The sequence below is a fragment of the Ambystoma mexicanum genome, chromosome 9 (genome assembly GCF_040938575.1).
Source record: "Ambystoma mexicanum isolate Mex_15411 chromosome 9, UKY_AmexF1_1, whole genome shotgun sequence".
Lineage (NCBI taxonomy): Eukaryota > Metazoa > Chordata > Amphibia > Caudata > Ambystomatidae > Ambystoma > Ambystoma mexicanum.
The window spans coordinates 605,541,487-605,564,763 of record NC_090931.1 but is presented as its reverse complement, the minus strand read 5'-3'; the positions used below and the strand labels follow the sequence as shown (position 1 = coordinate 605,564,763).

The 23,277-nt window shown below is 46.6% G+C and overlaps 1 protein-coding gene across 1 annotated transcript in view; it reads left to right on the top strand.

Annotated features, from left to right (window-relative positions):
- CPD (carboxypeptidase D) overlaps positions 1-23,277 on the top strand; it is a 750,705-nt gene that overhangs the window by 422,891 nt on the left and 304,537 nt on the right. Inside the window, exon 12 of the mRNA XM_069615245.1 lies at positions 19,348-19,662. Coding sequence (XP_069471346.1) covers positions 19,348-19,662 — 315 coding nt within the window. The remainder of the gene's footprint in view (positions 1-19,347; positions 19,663-23,277) is intronic.

Genomic DNA, 23,277 nt, shown 5'->3' with positions numbered 1-23,277 from the left:
AACCTTCCAGCATGGTTTCTGAGAGGTTGATGTATAAGGATTGGGACTTCCCAGATGACGTAATGGAGATTTTGTATAGTTTTTGTCCTCCCACGTAGTACTCACCTTTGATATTTGTTATCCAGCTTTAGCTGCTTCGGAATTTTTTTTTAGGCAGAGTGCACTGTGATTTGATGGCGTCGACTTAATGTCCCTCAAGGGCCCCCCTCTCGAGAATGATGTAATCGAAGGTATATATAGCACGCGCAGAGCCCATTGGCTTCAGTTTCGTTATTCTGTGAATGCGTTAGTTTCGAGAAATACATTGTGCTTCTTCGCTTCCAGTGACGACTTTATTTATAAAAGAGATTCGAGAAAATGTCTTCTTCGACACTGACAACTCCAAAAAATGGGTTCAAAAAGTGTTGCGATTGTGGGTCAAAAATCTCCGATGCGGATCTTACGTTTGTGGTGCCTCAGGGTAGACCATAACACCTCGGACTGCTCCAAGTGCCAGTCGATTACAGGAAAGGCGTTGAAGGAACGAAAGGGGAAATTGAAGGTAGGTCGAGTCCCCAAATCTTCTATCCTGATCAAAAAACCTTCGACCGACGAGTCGAGAGGCAACTCTCCTGGGAGGAAGACGGTTAAGCAGTCGAGATGGCTCTTCCACGCGTCATCGTCCTCGAAGTTTAAGAGAAGGCACAATAGGTCGACTTCGTCGGATGCTTCCCCTGAGAGTTTCTTGCACAACTAAAAAATCCACTCTGGCCGAATATGAAGCCTTCAGAGCAGAGATGTTAAAAATATCTGAACAGATGCTTCCAAGCCATGCACCTACTACGCCTTCGAAAGAAGCCAGGAAGGAAAGGGTTCGACCTAAATCCTGCTTGCCCTCGAGCCCGGGACAAAGAACTGATCCACATCTGGAGCCGTTGAGGCCTAGATTTGATGAAGTGACATCGAAGGATCAGTCGAGCCTGAAGCATAAGTTGAGGTCGAGGTCATCGATGCCATCAAGAGCTTTGGCGCCTTTGACGCCAGCCAAACACTCAACATCGATTTCGGCAACAAAGGCATCAACGCCAGCTCATTGCCAGCTGCCCCATAGACGCCATTCGCCGCATTAAAGCCTATGGCGTCAATAAAGAAAGTTTTGACTACCCCAGCGTTTAATCCATCATTTACAAAACCCCTCATTCCCAACAAGACCTATGCACCACTACCAAGGAAAGACTATTTCAAGTCACTTCCATATATGAGGAGAATGAACCCTCAGATGTAGAGGCTCAATTTGCCCTCCAATTTGGTACGCCAAATGTACCGGAGTTTTATTGCTGAGGAGTCAAGGTTGAGTGACCTTTATGACAACCTACAGACTGCAAGTGGGGTGGACACTTCACCTGAGTTGAGTTTGGGAGACCAGAGGCTGGAGAGCATGCAGATGTGGCCTACAGACAGTGTGTCCTACAGACAACTCATGTCCAAGGTAGTGGACTACATGGGGTGGAGTAGGCCTTCATTGCCATTCGAACATGACGATCTAACGGACATCCTAGATAAGGGTCAAAGTCAGATCCCATATTACCATTTCATATTGCCTTGCAGAAAAGGGTGGCAACGAATTGGGAGACACCGGCTGTAAATAAACTTGACCAAGAAGTACCGCCCTTCCAGTAGTGACCCTGACTACCTGTCGAAACACTCCACTCTAGAGGGTCTGTTGGTGCAGGCAGCTACTGCAACATCTAAGCAAGGGCTTACCCTGCCATCCCTCCAGATGGGGATGGGGAAAAAGAGTAGATCGATGGACAAGGGAGGTATTTTCTGCGGGGAGTATGGCACTCAAATCTGCCAACTCCACGTGCCCTGGCAAAATGTACGTCCACTCTATGGGACTGCATTTCCATGGTGGCACAGCACATTCCCAAAGGGGATGAAAGAGACTGCTTCTTAGCCATAGTTTGAGACGGCAAAGAAGCCATGTGTGAGTCTCTTCAGTCAGGTCTGGATTCTGTTGAATGGCATCAGCAGAGCCATGGCTACTAGCACCGTTATGCGCAGGTTTGCGTGATTGCCAAAGTCTGTTTTTGCCCCGGATGTGCAATCCAGACTTCTCAACATGCCCTTTGACGGGTCTCGCCTTATTGTCAAAAAGGCTGATGAGTCTTCAGACGTTGCAGACCTCAAAGGCGGCAGCCAAATCTTTAGCTGCCACTATTGGGAAACCTCAGCCTTTTCGACCCAGTGGACAACCGTGTCTGGGTAGATCTTTTTGATACTACTCCTCAGTTGGAAGGGCGAGAGGAATGGTGGTCAAAGGGGCCAAAGAAGATTTCCTGGTGTTGGACCAGGAAGAGGTGCAAAGCCAGCTCAAGCAGAGGCATCTTTACCATCTTCCACTACATCAGCCGCCTCAAAACCTCTTGGTCTTGAGACACAGTTCACCAGTGGGAGGCAGACTGTCTCAACATCTAGAAGAGTGGCGCGACATTACTTTGGATGCTTGGGATTTGGAAACTGTAGCCCACGGTTACTGCCTTCCTTTTATACAGAGACCTCGGAACAATCCACCGGTGAACAACTCTTTAAGGATTCCAGATCCGCTCCTTGTGCAGGAGATTTTAACCCTGCTAGAGAAAGGTGCTATAGAACCAGTACCTGTAGCAGAGAGGAACAAGGGTTGGCATTCCCCTTATTTCCTAATAACCAAGAAGGACAGAGAACTGAGACCCATCTTGGACTTGATATACTTGAACAAGTTCCTCAGAAAGGACAAGTTCAAGATGGTCACACTTTCTCAGATCCTTCAGGCCCTCCAACTCCAGGATTGCTTATTTTCATGTGCCAATCCATCTCGTGCACAGAAAATACCCAAGGTTTGCAGTTGGCGGTTCTCATTATCAGTTTCGAGTTCTGCCTTTCTGGCTGACCCCAGCACAAGGGTTTTCACCAAACTGATGGCATTAGTGACAGCGAGTCTCAGGAGAGGGGGATTCAGGTCTACCCCTACCTTGACGATTGGCGCGTTCTCCCAAACAAGTCCTGAATCATCTCAACGTCAGGCCCTTCCACCCCCTTCAGACTGGGCTTTTCCCCTCAATTACAAGAAGTCCCATATGACACCTTCTCAGAAACTCCAATTCATCGGCGCTGTTCTGGATACATCCTTGGGAAAGAGCTCGCCACTTGAGGGGAGGGCTCAAGACTTTCTGATGGTCACCAAATGTCTAACTGCCCGGTGTCTCCTGGCCTTCGATTTCCTTTTTTTTTAGGTTGTTCGACCTCTTGGCATCCTGCATTTGTCTGGTGCCAGAGGCCTGCCTGAGAATGAGATCCCTTCAGTGTGCTCTCAGAACTCAATGGTCCCAATTCTCAGGAAAATTTTTTGACCTACTTTAGGTCCGAAGCATGGTCGCACAAGATCTTCTGTGGTGGGCCTGCGAGGACGCCATTCTGAAGGGAGTACCTTTTTGGGAACCATGGCTGGAGATAACAGTAGTGACGGCCGCCTCACTCACGGGGTGGGGAGCCCACACCAACAGTCTGACAGTCAGCGGTCATTGGTCTCCATCAGAGTCCAAACTACATATGCATCTTTTTAGAGCTGAGAGCAATCAGACTAGCGCTGGAGGCCTTTCTGCCCTCTGTACGGGGAAAGAATGTCCTGATAATGGCAGGCAGCACAGTGGCCATGTACTACCTCAAGAAGAGAGGTGTAGGGTCACTACCACTGTGCAAAGAGGCAATGCAGCTCTGGTATTGGGCAATTCAAGATGGAATCTCCCGATCACCTAGATGAGAACACGGTGGCAGACGCTCTGAGGAGGCGGAGCACAGTCTCCCATTCGTGGGAACTAGCTCAGGAAGTACTTCAGGAGATCTTCACCCTTTGGGGAATCCCCCCAAAGTGTTTCTGTTCGCGACCAGGGTCAACCGGAAGTGCGAACAGTACAGCTCCCAGGAATTTCCTCCAAGAGGAGCACTAGGAGACGCGTTTGTGGTGGACTGCGAATTTCCACTCCTGTATGCATTTCCTCCAGTCGCTGTCTCCAGATTGGTACCATTTGGCAGTGCTGTACATCTTTAAGCACTAGTCAGAGCAATGTTCATACTTCAAAATTCCACTTGTGATACAAGTTCTAAAGGGGATCCCTAATCTGCTCCCCCACCCCACATCCCCAAAATCTCCTTTCCAGATTGCAGTTTGGGACCTTAATCTGGTTTTAAAATTCCTAATGTGTGCACCTTTTGAACCTTTACACTGGTTGTTAACCTTTAAAATAATTCTATTGGTAGCTCTAACATCAGCCCGTAGAGTGAGTGAGTTGCAAGCACTTTCGTCCAAGCCACCCTTTACTATCTTTGATGAGGATAGGGTAGTTCTAAGGGTTAAATCTTAATTTTTACCAAAAATTATTTCTGATCTCCACATGGGACAAAAAATAGTTTTGTCCTTTCTATCCCGTACCGTCCTCCCCCTCATCCTAGCAAGGAAGAGGAAAGGTTACATAGGTTGGACCCTTGTAGAGCTTTAAGCTTTTATATATCTAGACTGTCAAAACTCTGTATTGATCAACTTTTCATTGACTATACAGGCCACAATCTGTGTCAGGCTGTTAATAAACAGACCTTATCCAGATGGATCATTCTGGCCATTTCAGAAAGTTACAGGCTGGCAGTGAAGGGTCTGCCTGAAGGTTTAAGGGCCCATTCCACCAGGGGCATGGCTACCTCTACAGCCCTGCAGAGGAGTGTACCAATAAAAAGTATTTGTGAATCAGCAACGTGGTCTACTATCCACACGATCACAAACAATTACTGCTGGTATCTTCCCTTTGGTCAAGATGGTAGCTTTTGAAAAGCAGTCCTGCACTTGGTTCATGAATACCATTAAAATCAAATTCTACTCCCTCCACCAAATCAAACACTGCTTTGGGAGTTCTATCAAAGATGAGGAATACATGGGAGGACACAATCCATATGAAGAACAAGTCACTTACCCCTGGTAAAGTAATTTTGTCTGGATGTTCCTCCCACATATTCCTCATTGCCCCCCCAACCTACCCCACCATAGAATTTCCCATGCTATTTCAGCTTTCGTTCCTTCAAGGCTGAATACGCCCATTCCCGTGCTTATGCAGGTATTTCTACTAAAGGGAAATAAAACTGAACTGAAGCCAAAGGGCGCTGCGTGTGTTATATATGCCTTAGATGACATCATCCTCGAGACCGAGGCCCTCGAGGGATACTGAGTCGATGGCATCGATACACAGCGCCCTCTGCTGGAAAAAAAAAAAACATTCTGAATTTGCTGAAGCTGGATAACTAATATCAAAGATGAGGAATACGTGGAAGGAACATCCAGTCGAAAGAAAGTTAGCAGCGGTAAGTAACTTCTTTGCTTTCGGTCGAAGGCCAGCAACAAAGTCCGCTGCTGTTGGAACAAGTTCTGTTGCTGTTGCAAGGAAAATAATGTGGATCCTTTTCTGTGCAATACACCTATCATGTTGTCTGTCTTACTACACCTGGCAAATCTGGGGCCCCCTAGCATCAAAGGGTACTTGGCAGAGCTTTTGATCGTCAAGCGCACGTTGGAAGAAGTTTCATATTTCAAAATGCCATTGATTATACATTTTCTGAAGGGGCTCACAAATGTGTTCCCTCCTACACCATTTCAAGTTCCAGTTTGGGATTTGAATCTTGTACTAACATTTCTTTTGTGCGCTCCATAATTGTGTTGCCAACATTTTATCTGCCGCCACATCCTTGCAAGGAGGAGGAAAGGCTACACAGGCTATATCCAAAAATTGCACTTAGATTTTACATTTGACATGTCCTATATCAGCATGCTACAGTCTTGCAGGAAAGCATCCCCCAGAAGGCCTGAGGGCTCACTCCACAGGGGGGCATGGTTACGTCTTCTGATTTACATAGAGGGATGCCGAAAAATGACATTTATGCAGCAGTAACTTGGTCTACCATTCATACATTCACAAAACACTACTGCCTAGATTCGTCCTCAGGCCAGGAAGAAGGATTTGGAAAGGCGGTTTTGCATTCTGTCCATGACAAAACTTGAGAATGAATTCAAAAATATGTACTCCTTCCTCCAAACCTTATACTGCTTTGGGAGTCAACAGGTTACTTACCCCGGTAACGTTCTTGTGACTGGATGTTTCTCCCACGTATTCATCACCCCTCCCAGCCTACATGCAGTAGAATTTCCATGCATTACACTTTACGTTCCTTTGTCTGATACTGTCTTGGACACTTGAATGTCGGTAATTCTTTGGGAAGAAGGCGTAAAAACAGAATTAAGTTAATTGGAGCTGTGCGTGTTATATATATCCCCTGATGATGTCAACCTCGAGACGGGTGCCCTCTAGGGACGTAGTGACCGCATCGACACACAGTGCCTGCTGGTGTTTTTTTATTTTACATTTTTACCATATCAGCTAAAACTGGAAGGGAATAAGATAGCTTAAGGTGAAAAATACGTGGGAGCAACATCCAGTCGAAAGAAAGTTACCAGAGGTAAACAATTTGTTGGCCTGTTTCCTCAGCCTATTTCCCATTTTGTTCACACTCTCGTAAACTGGCTCACCATTTGTTCTCCTCTTAGTCGTATTGCACAGGCACCTTTCTCGGGATTGCCTCCATCATTTGTAAATTTGTTAATGTGAATAATTTCTGAACAAAATTTACATCTTTGTTCTTAAAATAAATATAAATACAACAAAGATCTGGGTATGGCCCTGGCCTTTGCTGTGTCTATAAAGCTTAGTTGCAACAGTTGGAATGTTCTCTTGGACGAACTGTGGCTATAAGAACCATTAGAACCCTTGTGGAGGGGGCCAGACAAGTGGCTAGGTCCGCGGGCTGAAGCCGGCGATCTCAGCCCGCGTTCCATGCTGCCTGATGGCCAGTTTCCTCCCGCCTCCATCTCCATCCCCCCCCCCCATCCCCCACTCCCCTTTGTCTTCCCTCCACCTACTTATTTTGGCGGCAGCAGGTGCTGCAGGCGCTCTTTGCCCTTTGCTCCCTCAGGCTGCCATGGAAAGGAAAGAGGGGCTCCGCATGCAGAAAATACTTTATTATTTATTTATTTGTTTTTTTTAAGCACCCAGGATTACTGCTTTGGTAATCCAGTGCTAATGATCTTAAGATCCCATTCCAAGTACTGGGATGGTGGTGGGGTAACGGTGTGGAGCCCTCGTTAGTGACACTCTTTGCTCGGGCTGTTAATTTGGGCTGCCCTGCCGTTATCTCCCCCCATCCCCCCTGTTCCAGCCTTTGGAACGGGGGGGCTTAATGACACTGTACAGTCTGTAGAATGTTTTTTATAGCCCACAGATTAAAACAAAAATACTATATTTCGAATGCCACAGGCAGTGCGTGTCTGCCGCCAGTTCTGAGACTGCCCAGGTGGATTTGTGTACAGAATCTGCCTGGGTGGTTGCAGGAGATTGGCTGAAGAACTAATAGTGCATATATAGTTTCAATCGCAATGTGGGTTATATGATCTTTATATATAAACGGCACCATTGAGCCGTAAACCTTGTTAAACGGCACTTAACTCAGTCTTTATTTTTATTTTTTTATAATGCGCCTATTGCTGTACCCGAGTTCGGTTTCTAAGCGTGGATCTGAGATTTGAACCTCTGTTGCAATGCGTGATCTTGCTTTCAAAACCAGTGCGTTGCCCGTGTGCTATCCTCTGTACACTTCTGGGCCCATAAAGCCCGGGATGGTTCCCAGAGCGGGTCTATAAAGCATAATTATAGAATTGAAATGTTAGATGTTCTGTTGTGCTCCATGGGGCTGGAATAGGCATTAATTGCTAATGCAGTTTCTGCTCCTTCCTCAGCCAACCTTGCAATAGGTTCCTTTTCTTTTGTGCCTTTGCCCGGCTTTTCCGAATGACTTACATAAATCTCGGTTTTCACTCCATTGATCGATTTTGAAAAAAAAGATGCATTGAGAGATCTTGCGCTGAGACGTCTGTTGTACTCCCTGTTTTAGATAATTATAATTAGTTATTTATAACACGCTTAATACCCAGAACTTTCCAAGCGCAGACCTGGGGATCGAACCAGTTTTGCTCCGCGTCGTCTTGCTGCCAAGGCGTGCGCATTGCCCATAAGCTATCCTTTCGTCAGTTGTAGGCTTCATGGTGGGTCGAAGGTATGACGCGAACTGGACAGGTTTGGCACAGGATCTCCAGGGATCTAAATGAATACTGGATAAGCAGAAGCTAAAAGTATCTCCTGAGTATCTAGCATTAACCAGTGACCATGGGCTAACTCGCTGGGGCAAGGCGCTACTACATGCAAATATAACTTCCACATAAGATGTAAAAGAATACGTTACTTACCCATGGTAACGTTCTTTCGACTGGATGTACCTCCCACCTATTCCCCATCTTCTATCTCTATATCCAGCTTTAGCTGCCTTGGAGAAATGTTTCCAGCAGGGGGTACTGCACGTCTATGCCTGTCAACTCGATGTCCCTGGAGGGCCTCCATCTCAGTGTCCTCATCAATGGTATATAGTGCACGCAATGATGGTTTGCTTCAGTTCAGTGTTTACGTGTATTGGTTTATTCTACACCCAACAGCTACTCACCCTGAAAGAGCGTAAGCTGCAATGACATGGAAATTCTTCTGCAGGGTAGGCTGGAAAGGGCGATGAGCAATTCGTGGGAGGAAAATCCAGTCGAAAGAACTTTACCATGGGTAAGTAACTTGTCCTTTGAATGATTGTGTCCTCCCATGTATTCCTCATCTTATGATAGACTCCCAAAGCAGTATTTGCATCTTTGGAGAAGGGAGTTCGAATTTACAGTTTCCAATTAGAATTTAGGAGTTACTTATTGATCTATGTGTACAGAATGTAACATTGCCTTCCCAAAACCACCTTCCCGGCTTGAGGAAGAGTCCAGACTGTTTTGTGAAAGTGTGGACTGGGGACCATGTTGCAGCTTCACAAATATCCTAAATTGGTACTCCCCCTTGTAAGGCAGAGTAAGTAGCCATGCCCCTGATTGAATCTGCTCTAAGACCACCAGAAAGATCATTTGCAGCTAATCTGCAGTATTCTGAGATTCCTAGGATGATCCACCTAGATAAAGGTTTTTTTGAGACCGTCGTACCCAAGTTATGGCCTGTGGATCCAACAGAAAGTTGAGTCTTTTCTTAATTTAGACATTCTGGAAATGCAGAAACTAAGTACATGTTTTGCGTCAAGCCTGTATAGCCTCTTCTCTGCCTTTTCAGGATGAGGTGGGGGATAGAACGAAGGTAGAATGATTTTTGGAGTTTATATGAAACTTGGACACAATTTCTGGTAAAAAGGTAGGTTGAACCTTAAGGGCCATTCTATCACTAAAGAAGACTGTAAGTAGGCTTGCAGGACAAGGCTTGAGGTTCACTCGCCCTATGGGCTGTTAGATGAGTCACTAAAAGGATGATCTTTAAGGTTAACAATCATGTAGAACAGGAGTGGATATGCTCGAATGGAGCACACATTAGGAATTTTAAAACTAGTTTGATATCCCAAAGCGGGAATTGGAAAGGGACCGGAGGAAAAACATTTGTCAATCCTTCCAAATACTGTATAACCAGTGGAATCTTGAAGAAAGATACCTCTTCAGAGGCGCGCTTGAACATAGTTGGGACTGCTAGATACTCTTTAATTGCACCAATGTGGAGCCCTAGATTTGCCAGGTGTAAGAAGAATGATAACACCATATGTGTACTGCATGTAAAAGGGTCCACATTTTTATCCCTGCACCAGCTGCAGAATTATTTCCAGCACTATAAGGATTTCGTTGCTGGCCTTCTGTCCAAAAGCAAAATCTCCATTACGTCATCTGGGAGGCCCCAATTCTCAACTTCTCAGATACCATATGTGACGGTTGTGTAACCTAACCTCTGGATGGAGAACCTGACCTCCTCTTGCGTGAAAAGGTCCTCTCTTTGTGGAAGACGTATTGGAGGACTGATGGACATGTCCAGAAGTTCCGGTTACAATGTCCTCCTGGCCCAATCCGGGGCATTTAGGATCATGGATTTTCCAAACTTCCTCAACCTCCTGATCACGTGAGGAATGATGGGGACCAGAGGAAACATGTACAGGAGTAGAAACTCCCAGTCCCCTACAATCTCGTCTCCTATAGCGCTTCTTGGGGGAAATTCCCTGGAGCAGGACAATCCGCACTTCCGGTTGACGCTGGTCGCAACCATATCCACTTAAGGGGTTCCCCAAAGGGTGAAGATCTCTTGAAGGACTTAATGAGCTAGTTCACACTCATGGGCATCCGCTCTGCCTGCTCAGAGCATCCACTGCTATGTTCTCCTCTCTGGCTAGCTGAACTGCAGATAGAAAGATTCCTGCGTGAATTGCCCAGAACCAGAGCTGCATTGCTTCTCTGCACCGTGGTAGTGACCCTACGCCTTCTCTCTTGTTGAGGTAGTATATGGCCACTGTGTTGTCCGTCATTATCAGGACATTCTTTCCCCGTCCAGAGGGCAGAAAGGCCATCAGCGCTAGGCTGATTGCCCTCAGCTCCAAAAGGTTGTGTAGTTTGGACTCCAATGGAGATTAATGGCCGCTGATAGATCGTTGGCATGGGCTTACCACCCCTCAAGTTAGGCATCAGTCACTGTGGTTATCTCCGGCCATAGTTGCCAAAAAGGTTCTCTTTTTAAAATGTTCGTGCAGGGCCACCACAGAAGGTTCTGTGCGACTCTGCTCAGAACCTGAAGGTCTGACATCCTGCACAAGAATTGGGACCATTGAGTCCTGAGGACTCATTGAAGTGATGTCATTCTCAGGCGGGCCTCTGTCACTAAGAAAATGTGGGATGCCATGAGGATGAGAAACCTCAAGAAATTGGAGGCCGGAAGACACTGGGCAATTTGGTGACCATCTGGAGAATGTCTTGAGCCCTCACCTCGGGTGGCGAGGCTTTTCCCAAGTAAGCGTCTAGGACAGCTCCGATTAATTGAAGCCTTTGAGATGGTATCATTCGGGACTTCTTGTAATTGAGGGAGAAGCCCAGTCTGTGGCGAGAGTGGCAGGTTACACTGAGATTTTCCAGGGCCTGATTGGGTGACCGAGCCCTGATCAGCCAATCGTCCAGGTAGAGGTAGACGTGGATACCCCCTCTCATGAGACTCGCTATGACCACCGCCAGTGAAAACCCTCAGGGTGAAGGTCAGCCCAAATGGCAGAACTCGAAACTGGTATGAGAACCGCCAACGGCAAACCTCTGGTACTTTCTGTGCCTGTGATGGATTGGCACATGAAGGTAAGCATTCTGACGGTCCAATGATATCATCCAGTCCGGTAGCTGGAGGGCCTGAAGGATCTGAGAAAGGGTAACCGTCTTACACTTGTCCTTCCTAAAGAACCTGTTCAAGTCTCTTAAGACCAAGGTGGGTCTCAATCCTCTGTCCTCCTTGGGGATTAGAAAATAAGGGGAGTGCCAACCCTTGTTCCTCTCCGCTACAGGCAATGGTTCCATAGCACCTTACTCCAGCAGGGTCAACATTTCCTGCATAAGGAGCGGATCTGGAACTTTGAAAGAGCTTTTCCCCGGTGGATGATCCTGAAGCCTTTTTAGAATGGGAAGGCAGTTGCCCTGGGCAACTGTTTCCAATGGCCATGCATCTGAAGTAATAGCCCGCCATTCTTTCAGGTGCTGTAAGAGTCTGCCTCCTACCAGGGTCTTGTGGCGTAAGGCCTCGGAGGTTTTTGAGGTGGCTGATGCAGCGGCTTAGGGTAAAGCAGCCATTGCTTGGGCGGTCTTAGCACCTATTTGCTGTCCACCACGTGGGAATCTTCTCTGACCTCTTTGATTTGACAGTCCTCTCCTTCTTACAACTGATGAGCAATAGAGAAAGGACCTGCCCTGCCCAGCTGTACCAGTGGGGCGAATTTGTGGTTGTCTGGTTGCTCCGCCAAGCAATTTAGCTACTGCTTTGGAGGTCTGCAGCTTCTCCAGGCTCTCATCAGCATTGCTACCAAATAAATGTGTGCCTTCATAGGGCATGTTAAGCAGTCTACACTGCACATCTGGAAAACCAGACTTTCTCAACCAGGCAAATTTGCACATTGCAGTGCTAGCTGCCATTGCTCTGCTGATACTGTTGGCAGAGTCGAGACCAGTCTGGAGGGATTCGCACCTTGCATCTTTCCCCTCCTTGACAATGATTAAGAAGCAGTCTCGTTCTTCCCCTTCGGGGATATGTTAGGCTGACATCGTTATGCAATCCGATAAGGGATTTGCTGATTTAAGGGCCATACTCCATGCAGAGAAAACCTTTCTAGTCAGTGTCGTAACGCTTGTCATCCAGGTCCATGGGGGGTGGTAGTTGGGTATGCATTTTATTTGGATGTAGAAGGCAGCCTGAACTACCAAACGTTTGGGAGTTGAATGCTTTGTTAGTAAGGGTCACTGATTGACACTCTGTACTTGCTTGTCAGTTTTTTGTTCACTGCTGGAATTTATTCCAGAGTCTCCCAATTGGCATTAACTCTCCTTTGTGAAGCTCCTGGGGTCCCTTATCTAAAATATCATTGGGGTCGTCCTGCTCGAAATGTCGTGCAGGCCTTTTTCATCCCAGATATTCTATGACCATAGACATCAGCTGTCTGTAAGATCAATTGGCATGGTCTGAGGGATCTGGTTACCAAACTCTATCTCTATCTCTGGCAAAGTGTTCAACCCACTTGCAGATTGCAGGGTTTCATGAATGTCTCTTATTCTCGAGTCCTCTGAAATTAAGGCCTCTGGAACATTTTGTCGCATACTGTAACTCAAAGGGTTGTGATTCATCCGGAAATGGCTCATCCTCAAAAATTTAGTAAAAAGACTTAGTCTTTCTTGTGCATTGAGGTGACAGTTTTATCAACATCCTTTAAGGCTTTAGCTATTTGCATCGACAATGAAGTTGAAGTCTTCCCTGTCGACATCAAGGGCTTTGTCTGTGGCGTGGAGGCTATTTTAGGCATCAACTTGGAGTCTTTGGCGCCGATGGCATGAATGATATTGGCTTCGAAGGAGTCTTTTTCTCTACTCGAGGGAACCTTCCAGGCCTCCCAAGGAGTTTTCTCCTGGACACTCTGGCCCGAAGGCGCGCATGTTTTTTCCTTTGCCTTTTTGTTGCGTTTGTCTACATGGGAAGTGGCTCTTATCTGTCTTCTAGGAGATTGAGCTCTCATTCACGAATGCTTTGAGCATTTAGTCTGAACCTCTCCCGTTCAGCCAGTGAGGCCGATTTCCAGGGAGGAACTAGATGACTGCGATCCGTGGCACCTTTTCTTCGACTGCCGTGAGGAAGACTGGTGTGAGCCACTGCGTGATTGGGACCTTCTAGCTTTCTTCCGACAGGTGTCCGTAAGGGACATTTTCACCCCACAGTCGTGACATTTTCTAAACCCCCTATCTCCGAGTCGAAGATGCTGACAATGTAATCTATTTCACTAAATAAGAATGGTTTCTTGACAAGGAACCGAAACGTGCTTTAATTCCAAAGCGGTAGCTCTTGAAGAAAAACAGAACTGAAGCCAACGGTCGCTGCGTGCGCTATACCATTGATGATTTTGACACCGAGACTGAGGCCCTCGAGGAACATTGAGTCGACGGGTATCGACGCGCTGCACCCTTGCTGTAAATTTTCTAAAGCAGCTAAAACTGGATATGGAGATATAACATAAGGAATACGTGGGAGAACACAATCCATTCAAAATATAATAATAAAATATAATTTTGTCTATTATTTATGACCCTTTACGTTTTAAATGTTGTATAGATGAGTGCTAATGTTGATTTGTAGATGGTGTTAAACGCACAGAGGTAAATTAACATAGATGCGTTTGGTCTATATCATTTGGCCTGGGGAACAAAAAGTAGCTCCTGGTTACTATTGGTGTCAAGCTAACCAGGTTCTCCTAGGCTACATCGAGGAGCTAAATAGCCCCCAGCTCCCCTCCACTTCGAACACTGGATCTTTATTAACAAATAGAAAATCCTTAAACTAGACCTAATTTTATGAAGAGGTTTCCCTGTCTAAGAAAGTACATTTTAAAGGTGCTTGTCAGAACGTCTTACACAACATAACACTGTCCTCCATCCCAAACCTAAGCTACCTAAGTGGCCCTACCACTTTAAAGAAAACAAAATGCTGTAAATAAACGTTCTGGCTTGGTTGGTTGTTGGGTGGTGTGTGACCCCTCCCATTATACATGTTTTCGAATGTCCTTTTCTGGTTATTGCGGTCTTTAGGCTTCTGGCCACAGTTCCAACACTGTCTAGGGAAAATAAGTCTTAAGCCTTCTTTGCTCGTTCCTCCAAGTCTTTATAATCCTTATGGAAAATTGTCTTCCTTTTAGGCTTTACTAATTCAGATTTGTAACAGTTTTTAAGAGTTATTTGATACAAATGAATAGGGCGAATTACAGGGCCCCTCCCTTATGTGCTTGAGGAACTTCACCAGTCTACTTCTTCCTGGTCTTAACAACTGGTGTATATCTGAGGGTAGTTTAATTAGTGCCTCTTGACACTTCCTATCAATTTTGGTCCATCTTTCCATAGGGGGTAATGTCTGGTGGTCTCTGGTAGACCCTTCTGTTCTGCTTTCCAGTGTTGATTCAAGTACTTGGGTTTTTCAAAATAACTTCAGCTGTTTGGTCACTTTAGAGCTTTGTATCTTGGCTCTGTATTTATTACGGTTGACCTAGTCAATTTGCCTAGATCCCTCCTGGGTCCGCTTCTCAGCTCTGCTGTGTATTTTTCTGGTCTCCTCCCCAGCCCCCATCCTTTGTGACTTTACTCTTGGATTCTGTTTTTTTATTGGTCCCTTTTTGCATAGGGAATGTGGGTTCGCCTGCGCACAGCGACTCACAGCCACTTATTTGATGTATCTTTCTTGCTCTCCCCTTTGGGATATCTCTTATGCTTTGTTCTCTTGGGATTCCTCTAGATGAGGGGGATAGTTTTTTCTTTTCAGTATGCCTCTGGCCAGCATCTTCAGCGGTCACATCAGGCCTCTGGAATACAATGTTCTGAACTACCCACGGCTCGACCATGGAATTCAACTGCCCCCTCTCCCTCTGATTCACACACTTGGTACCTACTGTTCTGCGGTCTTCTCTTCAGGGAGGGGCAGTCGCTCTGTCAGCAGCAGACTTCTCAGGACTCTCGGTCTGTGCTGCCACTGGAGGGGGCCTGTTCCCCAGCACACTGGTCTTCCACTCTGATGGCATTGGGATTCCTCTCAGATAGAGAGCTGCCAGCATTGTGTGGTTTCTCCAGCCACCCGGTACTCGCTGTGGTGCTGAATCCAGGCAGTGTTGGCTTTGAGTGGCAGCAACCATTCTGCGTGTCCTTCCTTCCTCCTGAATGTTAGCCTTCCTTCTCCTTCAGGTAAGGGAATGATTATTTGTATGAATCTCTTTAGGTGAGAGATGTAGTCCCATTGGTCCTTCGATTGTGGCTTAAAGGAGGGGACAGCAAACCCACCAACCTTCTTCAAAGGCCCCATTAAGTCAGCATATGCCTCTATTCTCATGTATGCTGAGAATACTGTGGTCATGGGAAGTATGGGAGCTCTTAGTCTTACAAGTTCTTGTCCCTTAAAGGGGAGTCACTCCCAGTGAGATCCCTCTTACCAAACCTCTAGGAAGAGTTTTACTTAGCAGGCGCCAAGTAAAACTCTCCCCTTGGGGAGAAGGCCCTCATTCCTTGGATTTGTCACAGCTTTCTTGTTGTATATTTGTAAGGCGCCTATACAACAATGGTGTTTCAAAGCACCACAAGATAAGCAAAAGGGGATGGGGGTGGGTACAAGGGAGAAAGATACAATAACGGCCCTACTACAACAAAAAGTGTGAGGGGGCCGGACTGCAGGTTTGCGCCAAACTAAGTACTAAGGTGGGAAGGGAGAAGAGGGAAGTGCTGGTGATGCAATGCAGCCAAAGGGCAAGTGCCATTGAAAGCAACTAAGCACGAGTGTGCTGGTGGAGATGCCTCCTCAAACTTCGAGCCAATAGACTGTGGCTTCCCATAGGGTGGCTGTTTGTCTCCAACTTTGTTTAATTTGTACATCAAGTTTCTCTGCGACATTCCCATCACTTTTGACATCCACTTTTCCAACTATTCTGACATCTCTCAACTGCTCATTGAGCTCAGTGGAGATCATGCATCTGACTCAATTCGGCTCAATAACATAAATGGCCTGGTAAAGGGATGGATGTCGCACAATTGGATGTGTTTGAATCCACCGAAGACCGAGCTAATGATCTTTGGCTCTACGCAAGCTAGATTCTGAATATTCTAATATGAATATTGAAAACAATTGTATAAAGATCATGGCTAAAGTTAAAATGCTTGGTGTGCATAGTGACACTTCCCTCAGCTCTGATGCACATGTTGATGGCATGGTCTGTAGCTCACAGTATCACCTGAAGGTGCTAAGGCATGCTAAATCTCTTCTGTCCCCCAAAAATTGCGTGGTCTTGGTCAGGGCAATAATCATGCCTTGGATAGATTATTGTAATGCCCTTCTGATTGGTGCAGGCAACAGTGGTGTAAAGAGACTTCAAACACTGCAAAATGATGCGGTTCGTATAATCCATGGCATTGCAAGGAGAGAGCATGTCACTCAAGGTAGAAAGGAACTCCACTTGATGTGTGTGTCAGCAAGAATTTGTTTTAAGGCCCCTGCCATTGCTCACAGATGCCTTTATAGAAATGCTTCTGCCTTTCTAAGGGACAAAATAGAATTATATGTCCCCTACCAGCAACTCCGCTCCAGCAGTTTGCTGTCTGTCTCAAGATCTAATAGAGCCAGGGGTCTTGGACATTCATTGCCGGTTCTCGCTGCTCAATTTTGGAATACATTACCCCTAGAATTAGCCTGGAATCATCTCACTTAACGTTTCAAAAACATCTGAAAACATTATTTGAATGATCTCACCCTGACTGTCAACGAATCCCATGCTTAATCGCATGAGCTTTTTGGATCTTTTCCCGTCTTTCATTAAGTCCCCTGAGTATATATAGCGCCCTGATGCTCGTGGGCTTTTGGTGCTTTAGAATAAGCAAAGGGAAGGTTGGGGAGAGGGACTGGGCGGAGGGGCCTGGGACCCTCCAGTACTCGGCGGGAGCCAGACAGCCTGTCCTAGAGAAGAAGGAGGGAGTTAGAAGGGGAGGGGGAGAGAGGAGGAGGAGAAAAGGAGGGTCTTGAGAAGCTTTCATAACTTAAAGAGATCAGGCTCAAGCATGAGAGGGGCACGGAGCCCATTCCAGAGGGAGACTTCTGCGGAGGAGAGACATCTACCCCCACACTTTGCTCAGAGAAGCAACAGATTTGCAGAGAGTTGGTGGTAGCAGACTGGAGGGCTCTGGGAGCGAGGTTTTTAGGGAGAGCCAGTTGAATGTAGCAGGATCCCAGGCCACGGAAAGCCTTGGGGATGATGCATAAGGTCTTGAATTTGATCCTAGCAGCAACCGGGAGCCAGTGGAGAGAAATTAGGGTTGGAGAGATGTGGTACCTTGGCATGACGCCAATAGTAAGTCTCAGTTCTATTCTGGACTAGTTGAAGGGGGTGAAGGCAGATTGAGGAAGAGGATGTTACAGTAGTCGAGCCTAGAGAGGACCAGAGCTCTGTAGGCATGAGTTTCTGGGGGAAGGTGAGGAAAGGGAGAATACCTCTAAGGAGGTGCAGCTGGTAAGGGGTCTTCTTGGCAAGGTCAACGATGTGAGGGGAGAATGCGAGCAAGGAATCGAAGATGACAGCAAGGTTTTTTTGTCTCGCAGGAAGGTGAAGGGAGGGATCCCATAGAGCACGACAAGAGGGAGGGGAAGGCAGGAGCTTGGGTCCCAATGGAAAGGATCTCAGTCTTGCTGGCATTAAGGGAGAGATCATTGGCAGCACACCATGACTAAATGGCAGACAGTCGGATGAGAGAGAATGAAGTGGAGCAGGGAGAAGGCAGCTTGAATGAGAGCTGCGTCTCGTCGGCATAACGCTGGAAGTGAAGAGAGAAGGAAGAGATAAGAACGGCCAATGGGGAAAGGTAAATATTGAAAAGCCATGGCGAGAGGATAGAGCCTTGAGAGATGTTGCAGGTGGAGAGTGGAATAGGGGGAGAGAAAAGGGCCCAGTTGAACCTGAGGTCTATTTGAGAGGAAGGAGGTCAACCAGTCAAAAGCCAGACCTGTGATGCCTACGGTGTCACGGAGCTGGTTTAACAGGGTGGCATTATTGACCATGTCAAAGGCAGTGGAAAGATCCGGGAGGATAAGAACGGGAGAGTCCAGATTAGAGAGCAGGTCATCACAGGTGTTCAGTAGAGCAGTTTATATGCCTCTGGCTCCTCCGAAGCCAGACTGCTGGTAGTGGAGACGGCCAACAGAATTGGAATGTTGGGTCAGTTGGGAGATGGCAAGCTTCTCAAGGAGTTTGCCACAGAAGGGGGTAATGTAGATGGGGTGATAGGTAGCCGGGCAGGAGTCGTCAGCGGAAGGTTTTTTCAGGACTGGGAAGCACAGGGGAGAGCTTGAGGGAAGGAGCCAGGAGCAAAGGAGTGGTTACAGAAATCAGGAAGTGAAGGCGTCAGGGAGGCAATGTTGTCCTTGATAGTTCTAGAGGAGCTGGGGAGCTGCTGTTTGGAGGATACCTTCATAGAGGGGTCTAGTCTAGAGAATGTCAGGGAAGGAAGGGGGCATGTGGAGACTGCAGAAGGATTGGCGAGTTCCTTGCAGATATTGAACTGTTTGCCAGAATAGTTGGTGGTCCCAAAGATGCAGGCTTGGATGTGAGCTTGCTTCTTCAGAGAACCAATTTACATTTTTAATAGGTTACAGTTTATATTCCTATGCAATGTCACCGCCATAGAACTGGACACACCTACAGTATGTAGGAAAGGGGAATATGGACTAGTTAATCAGTAATGACGGTGAGTAACATTTTTTTTTTTTTGGCACCGTTCTTGCCAAAAATAATCTTGCCGGTTATTAATGCTGCTCAAAATTGCCCTGGACTGTTAACTTTGTGGAATTGTGAGAATGTTAATGTAAACATTTTATCATGGGTGATGCAGTATCCAGGAAAGCAATCTAAAGTTTGCTTCCTCCCAAATTAAAGCTGTCGGTGAATGGTTTCAGAAATGCGTGGTGGTTCCTTTTTCAGAGGGGAGCATGACCGCATCTTTGTAACCTTTGACTTAGTGTGTAGACCTGGTTTCTTAGTCCTGTTCCGAAAAGGTGATGAGACCTTTTCAATGTGACAATACGTTTGACTGAGGAATGTCTCATTTGTAATGAGCTCACTGTTTGTTCTCTGTTCTGTCAACAGGTATATTCCTCTCACTAAGACAGTGACAGTAGAGGACGGCAGTGCAGTTCAGGTGAACTTCACCCTTGCCCGTTCCATGCCAGATTCTAATGATGAGAAAGGGAAAGCAGGGCCAGCTAGCTCAGATGATAATGACCCGAGAACAAGAGAGTTTGAAACGTTAATCAAGGACCTCTCTGCAGAAAAAGGCTTGGAGAAACTCCTGATGAGTTCTTTGGGTGATCCTACCCCACACCGGTACCGCCCATACAAGGACCTGTCTGAGTCTCTGCGAGGTCTGAACTTGAACTATCCACACATCACTGTTCTCACCAAGTAAGTCTCTTCTTTCTTGTTACCTTAAATATCTATATGAGAAAGTTTTGGTTGCTGTGGAAGTAAAATACAAGTGAACATGTGCGTTTTATCCTCCAGTTTTGAAAAAAGTGAATGCTGCTTCCTTCGCATCAGTTTGCTTTTCTTTGTTTTAAATCAGTGGTTTTGGTCTTGAGCAAGTTTTTTTTAATATTAATCAAACCATACAATACAACCAAACACACAGTGCATTTTATAGCAATACCATTGTTCAATACTCTTGATCACTGCTCCCCCCCTCTGACCCCTCTTCATGAGCCCGTTTGTTCTTCGTACTCTGTATCTGCCGTACGCAGCGGGGTCTCACTTTCCGTAGATTCTGTTCGGTCTTGTATTGCTCCAAATAATTCCGCTATTAATGATTTCCATGCCATCAGGGCGCCTGTCTCTTCCTCCCCCCCCCCCTGCAGTGCTTGCCTCTTGCCATACATTGTTTCTGCCTCTGCCCATTTCTGTAACTCTTTCCACCACACCTCGACCCGTGGCCTGTGACGAGTTTTCCATCCCATTGCAATCCTACGTTTAGAAAGCACATATGCTAAATGTTTCAATTTACCAACATGTTTAAGTTTGGACGATCTGGGAAACCCTCCCAACAAGCAGGCCCAGGCTGTATCTATAATTATCGTGACCCCCTTTTCCGCTAGCTTTTGTGCGACTTCTTGCCAAAAACGCTCAATTACTGGGCATGACCAAAACATGTGTGTCATATCAGCATTTTCCTCGTTACAATTGGGACACGCTTGTCGTCCAGCGTTTTCGAACCTGGATATCCTCATAGGTGTCATATGCTCTGTGAGTTATGTATAGTTGTATTTGTTTTAGTCTCGCATTTCTTGACACCTTTTTGTGGTATCCCAGGGCTCGTTCCCACATCCCATCCTCTATCGGGGTTCCTACTTCCGCTTCCCAATCTAGTCTCAATTGTGTCAAGTCCTTCCCAACCTTCGACATCACCATCTCATACAGTCTAGCAATCTCGTGCCCCCCACCCCCTCTCCGATATATCCTATATCGCCTCTATAATCGCATCTGGTTCTTCTTCCAATACTGTTTCAGGCCATGTTTTCCGAATTCTCTGCACTATCCTGTGGTATGTGATGTACTGGCCCTTATGCAATCCCATTTCCTCCCCAAGAGTTTCAAAATCCAAAATGGTCCCCTCCTGCCAAACATCTCCCAACGTTACCAGCCCCACCGATTCCCAGTGAGTCCTGCTTATCTCCCTTAACTGCATATCTTCCCCTGCCAATGCGACTAGCGGTACCTGCAGGGAGCATGGGAATGGGTTCTCCATCATCCGGCATGCCCGACGCCACATCTGCCACCCAAGTGTCATCATCCTAGGGCGCTCTCTCATTTCAGACTTGGGCAGCCAAATCATTTCTTTTAAGTAAAATGGAGCGCTATCGTGTCTAAATAGTCTAGATTCAGGGGTCACTTCCTCCGAGAGCCACTTAGCCACATATTGCAGCTGGCTTGCTAAATAATAAACCTCAAAATTAGGCAGTTTTATCCCTCCTTTTTCATAGAAGTTCTGCAGCTTCCATAGCGCCACTCTGTTTCAAGTACCATGCCACAAGAAATCCCTACATATACTGTTCAGTTTAGCAAAGAGCTTCTTAGGTATCATGTATGGAATATTACTAAAATAATGCAGGCGCCTAGGCAGGACCACCATTTTTAGCATTGCACCCCGTCCCATCATAGCTAGGGGCAACTTTACCCAGAATCGCATACACTTCTCAATTTTCACGATTGCCACCTCAGTGTTGTGCCTATGTTCCTCCTCCACCGTGTGGTACACGTCTATCCCAAGATACCGGAAAGAACGCACTGCCCAACAGAAACATACCAGATTTCCGAGGATTCACTGCTATCCCAGACAGCCCTGCATATCTCTCCACCTCCAGTATGTACTGGAGATTTTCCTCTGGATACCTTAAGTATAGCAACAGAACATCTGCATATAAGGAGATCAGGTGTCGTTCCCCCCCCCCCACCTCAACACCTATCATATCATATTGTTTGAGGTATATCGCTAGGGGCTCTAGGGCTAATACATAAAGCATCGGGGACCAAGGGCACCCCTGCCTATTGCCTCTGCTAAGTTGCCACCTCTCAGATATTACTGATCCCATTCTAACTCTAGCGAGTGGTTCACTGTATAGCATCTTCGCCCACCTCATGTACCCAGGCCCCATCCCGTATTTCTCCAAGGCCGCCAGCAGCCATGGCCACTTGACCTAGTCGAAAGCTTTGACCGCGTCTAAGGACACAATCGCCATTTCGCCTCCGGTCGCACTACCCCATTCAACCACCCGTCGGAGTCGCCTATGGTTATGAGTTATGTTCCTGTTCGGGACATAGCCCGTCTGATCAGGGTGAATTAACTTGCTAATCACTCTTCGCAATCTGTTTGCCAGGACAGCCGTCAATATCTTACTGTCCTGGTTCAGCATCGAGAGAGGTCGGTAAGAGCCACAGCTGTGCTCAGGTTTATTAGGCTTAGGAAGCGGTATAATGATCACCTCTCTGAGTGTTTCGGGTAACCGTCCTACCTCAAACGCTTCATTGAGCATTTCTAACATTGGGGGAAGCACTTCTTCCCTGTATATTTTATAAAATTCACTCGGGAGCCCATCCACCCCTGGGGTCTTACAGGTAGGTAGCTGCCTCACCACTTCTTCTAACTCCTCTAGGGTGATTGGTGCATCTAGCTCTTCCCTCTCCTCCTCGCTTATCATGGGTAGTCCTATGGTTCTAGTGTTTCTAATATTTCCTCTTGGCTACCTCCCCTCTTGTCTGTATATAGCACCTTGTAATATTCTGCAAACTCCCTGTTAACTCCTTCTTGGGTGTCCAGTACAACACTATCTTCTCTCATTATCGTTCTAATCATGGGTCTGGGAGCCTCACTCTTGTATAGCCATGCTAAAAGCCGTCCAGTTTTATCCCCTCCCGCATGCTGTCTCTCAATGTACTTTTTGTAGTTGAGATTGCAGAGCCTTTCCCAGTATTCTGCACATTTCTGCTGCAGCTTGAGAACCCGCTCCATGGGGGAAGCACTTCTTCCCTGTATATTTTATAAAATTCACTCGGGAGCCCATCCACCCCTGGGGTCTTACAGGTAGGTAGCTGCCTCACCACTTCTTCTAACTCCTCTAGGGTGATTGGTGCATCTAGCTCTTCCCTCTCCTCCTCGCTTATCATGGGTAGTCCTATGGTTCTAGTGTTTCTAATATTTCCTCTTGGCTACCTCCCCTCTTGTCTGTATATAGCACCTTGTAATATTCTGCAAACTCCCTGTTAACTCCTTCTTGGGTGTCCAGTACAACACTATCTTCTCTCATTATCGTTCTAATCATGGGTCTGGGAGCCTCACTCTTGTATAGCCATGCTAAAAGCCGTCCAGTTTTATCCCCTCCCGCATGCTGTCTCTCAATGTACTTTTTGTAGTTGAGATTGCAGAGCCTTTCCCAGTATTCTGCACATTTCTGCTGCAGCTTGAGAACCCGCTCCATGTCTTCGCATCCCCCTTTTAATGCTCCCTCCAATTCCTTTTCTGTTCTTTGT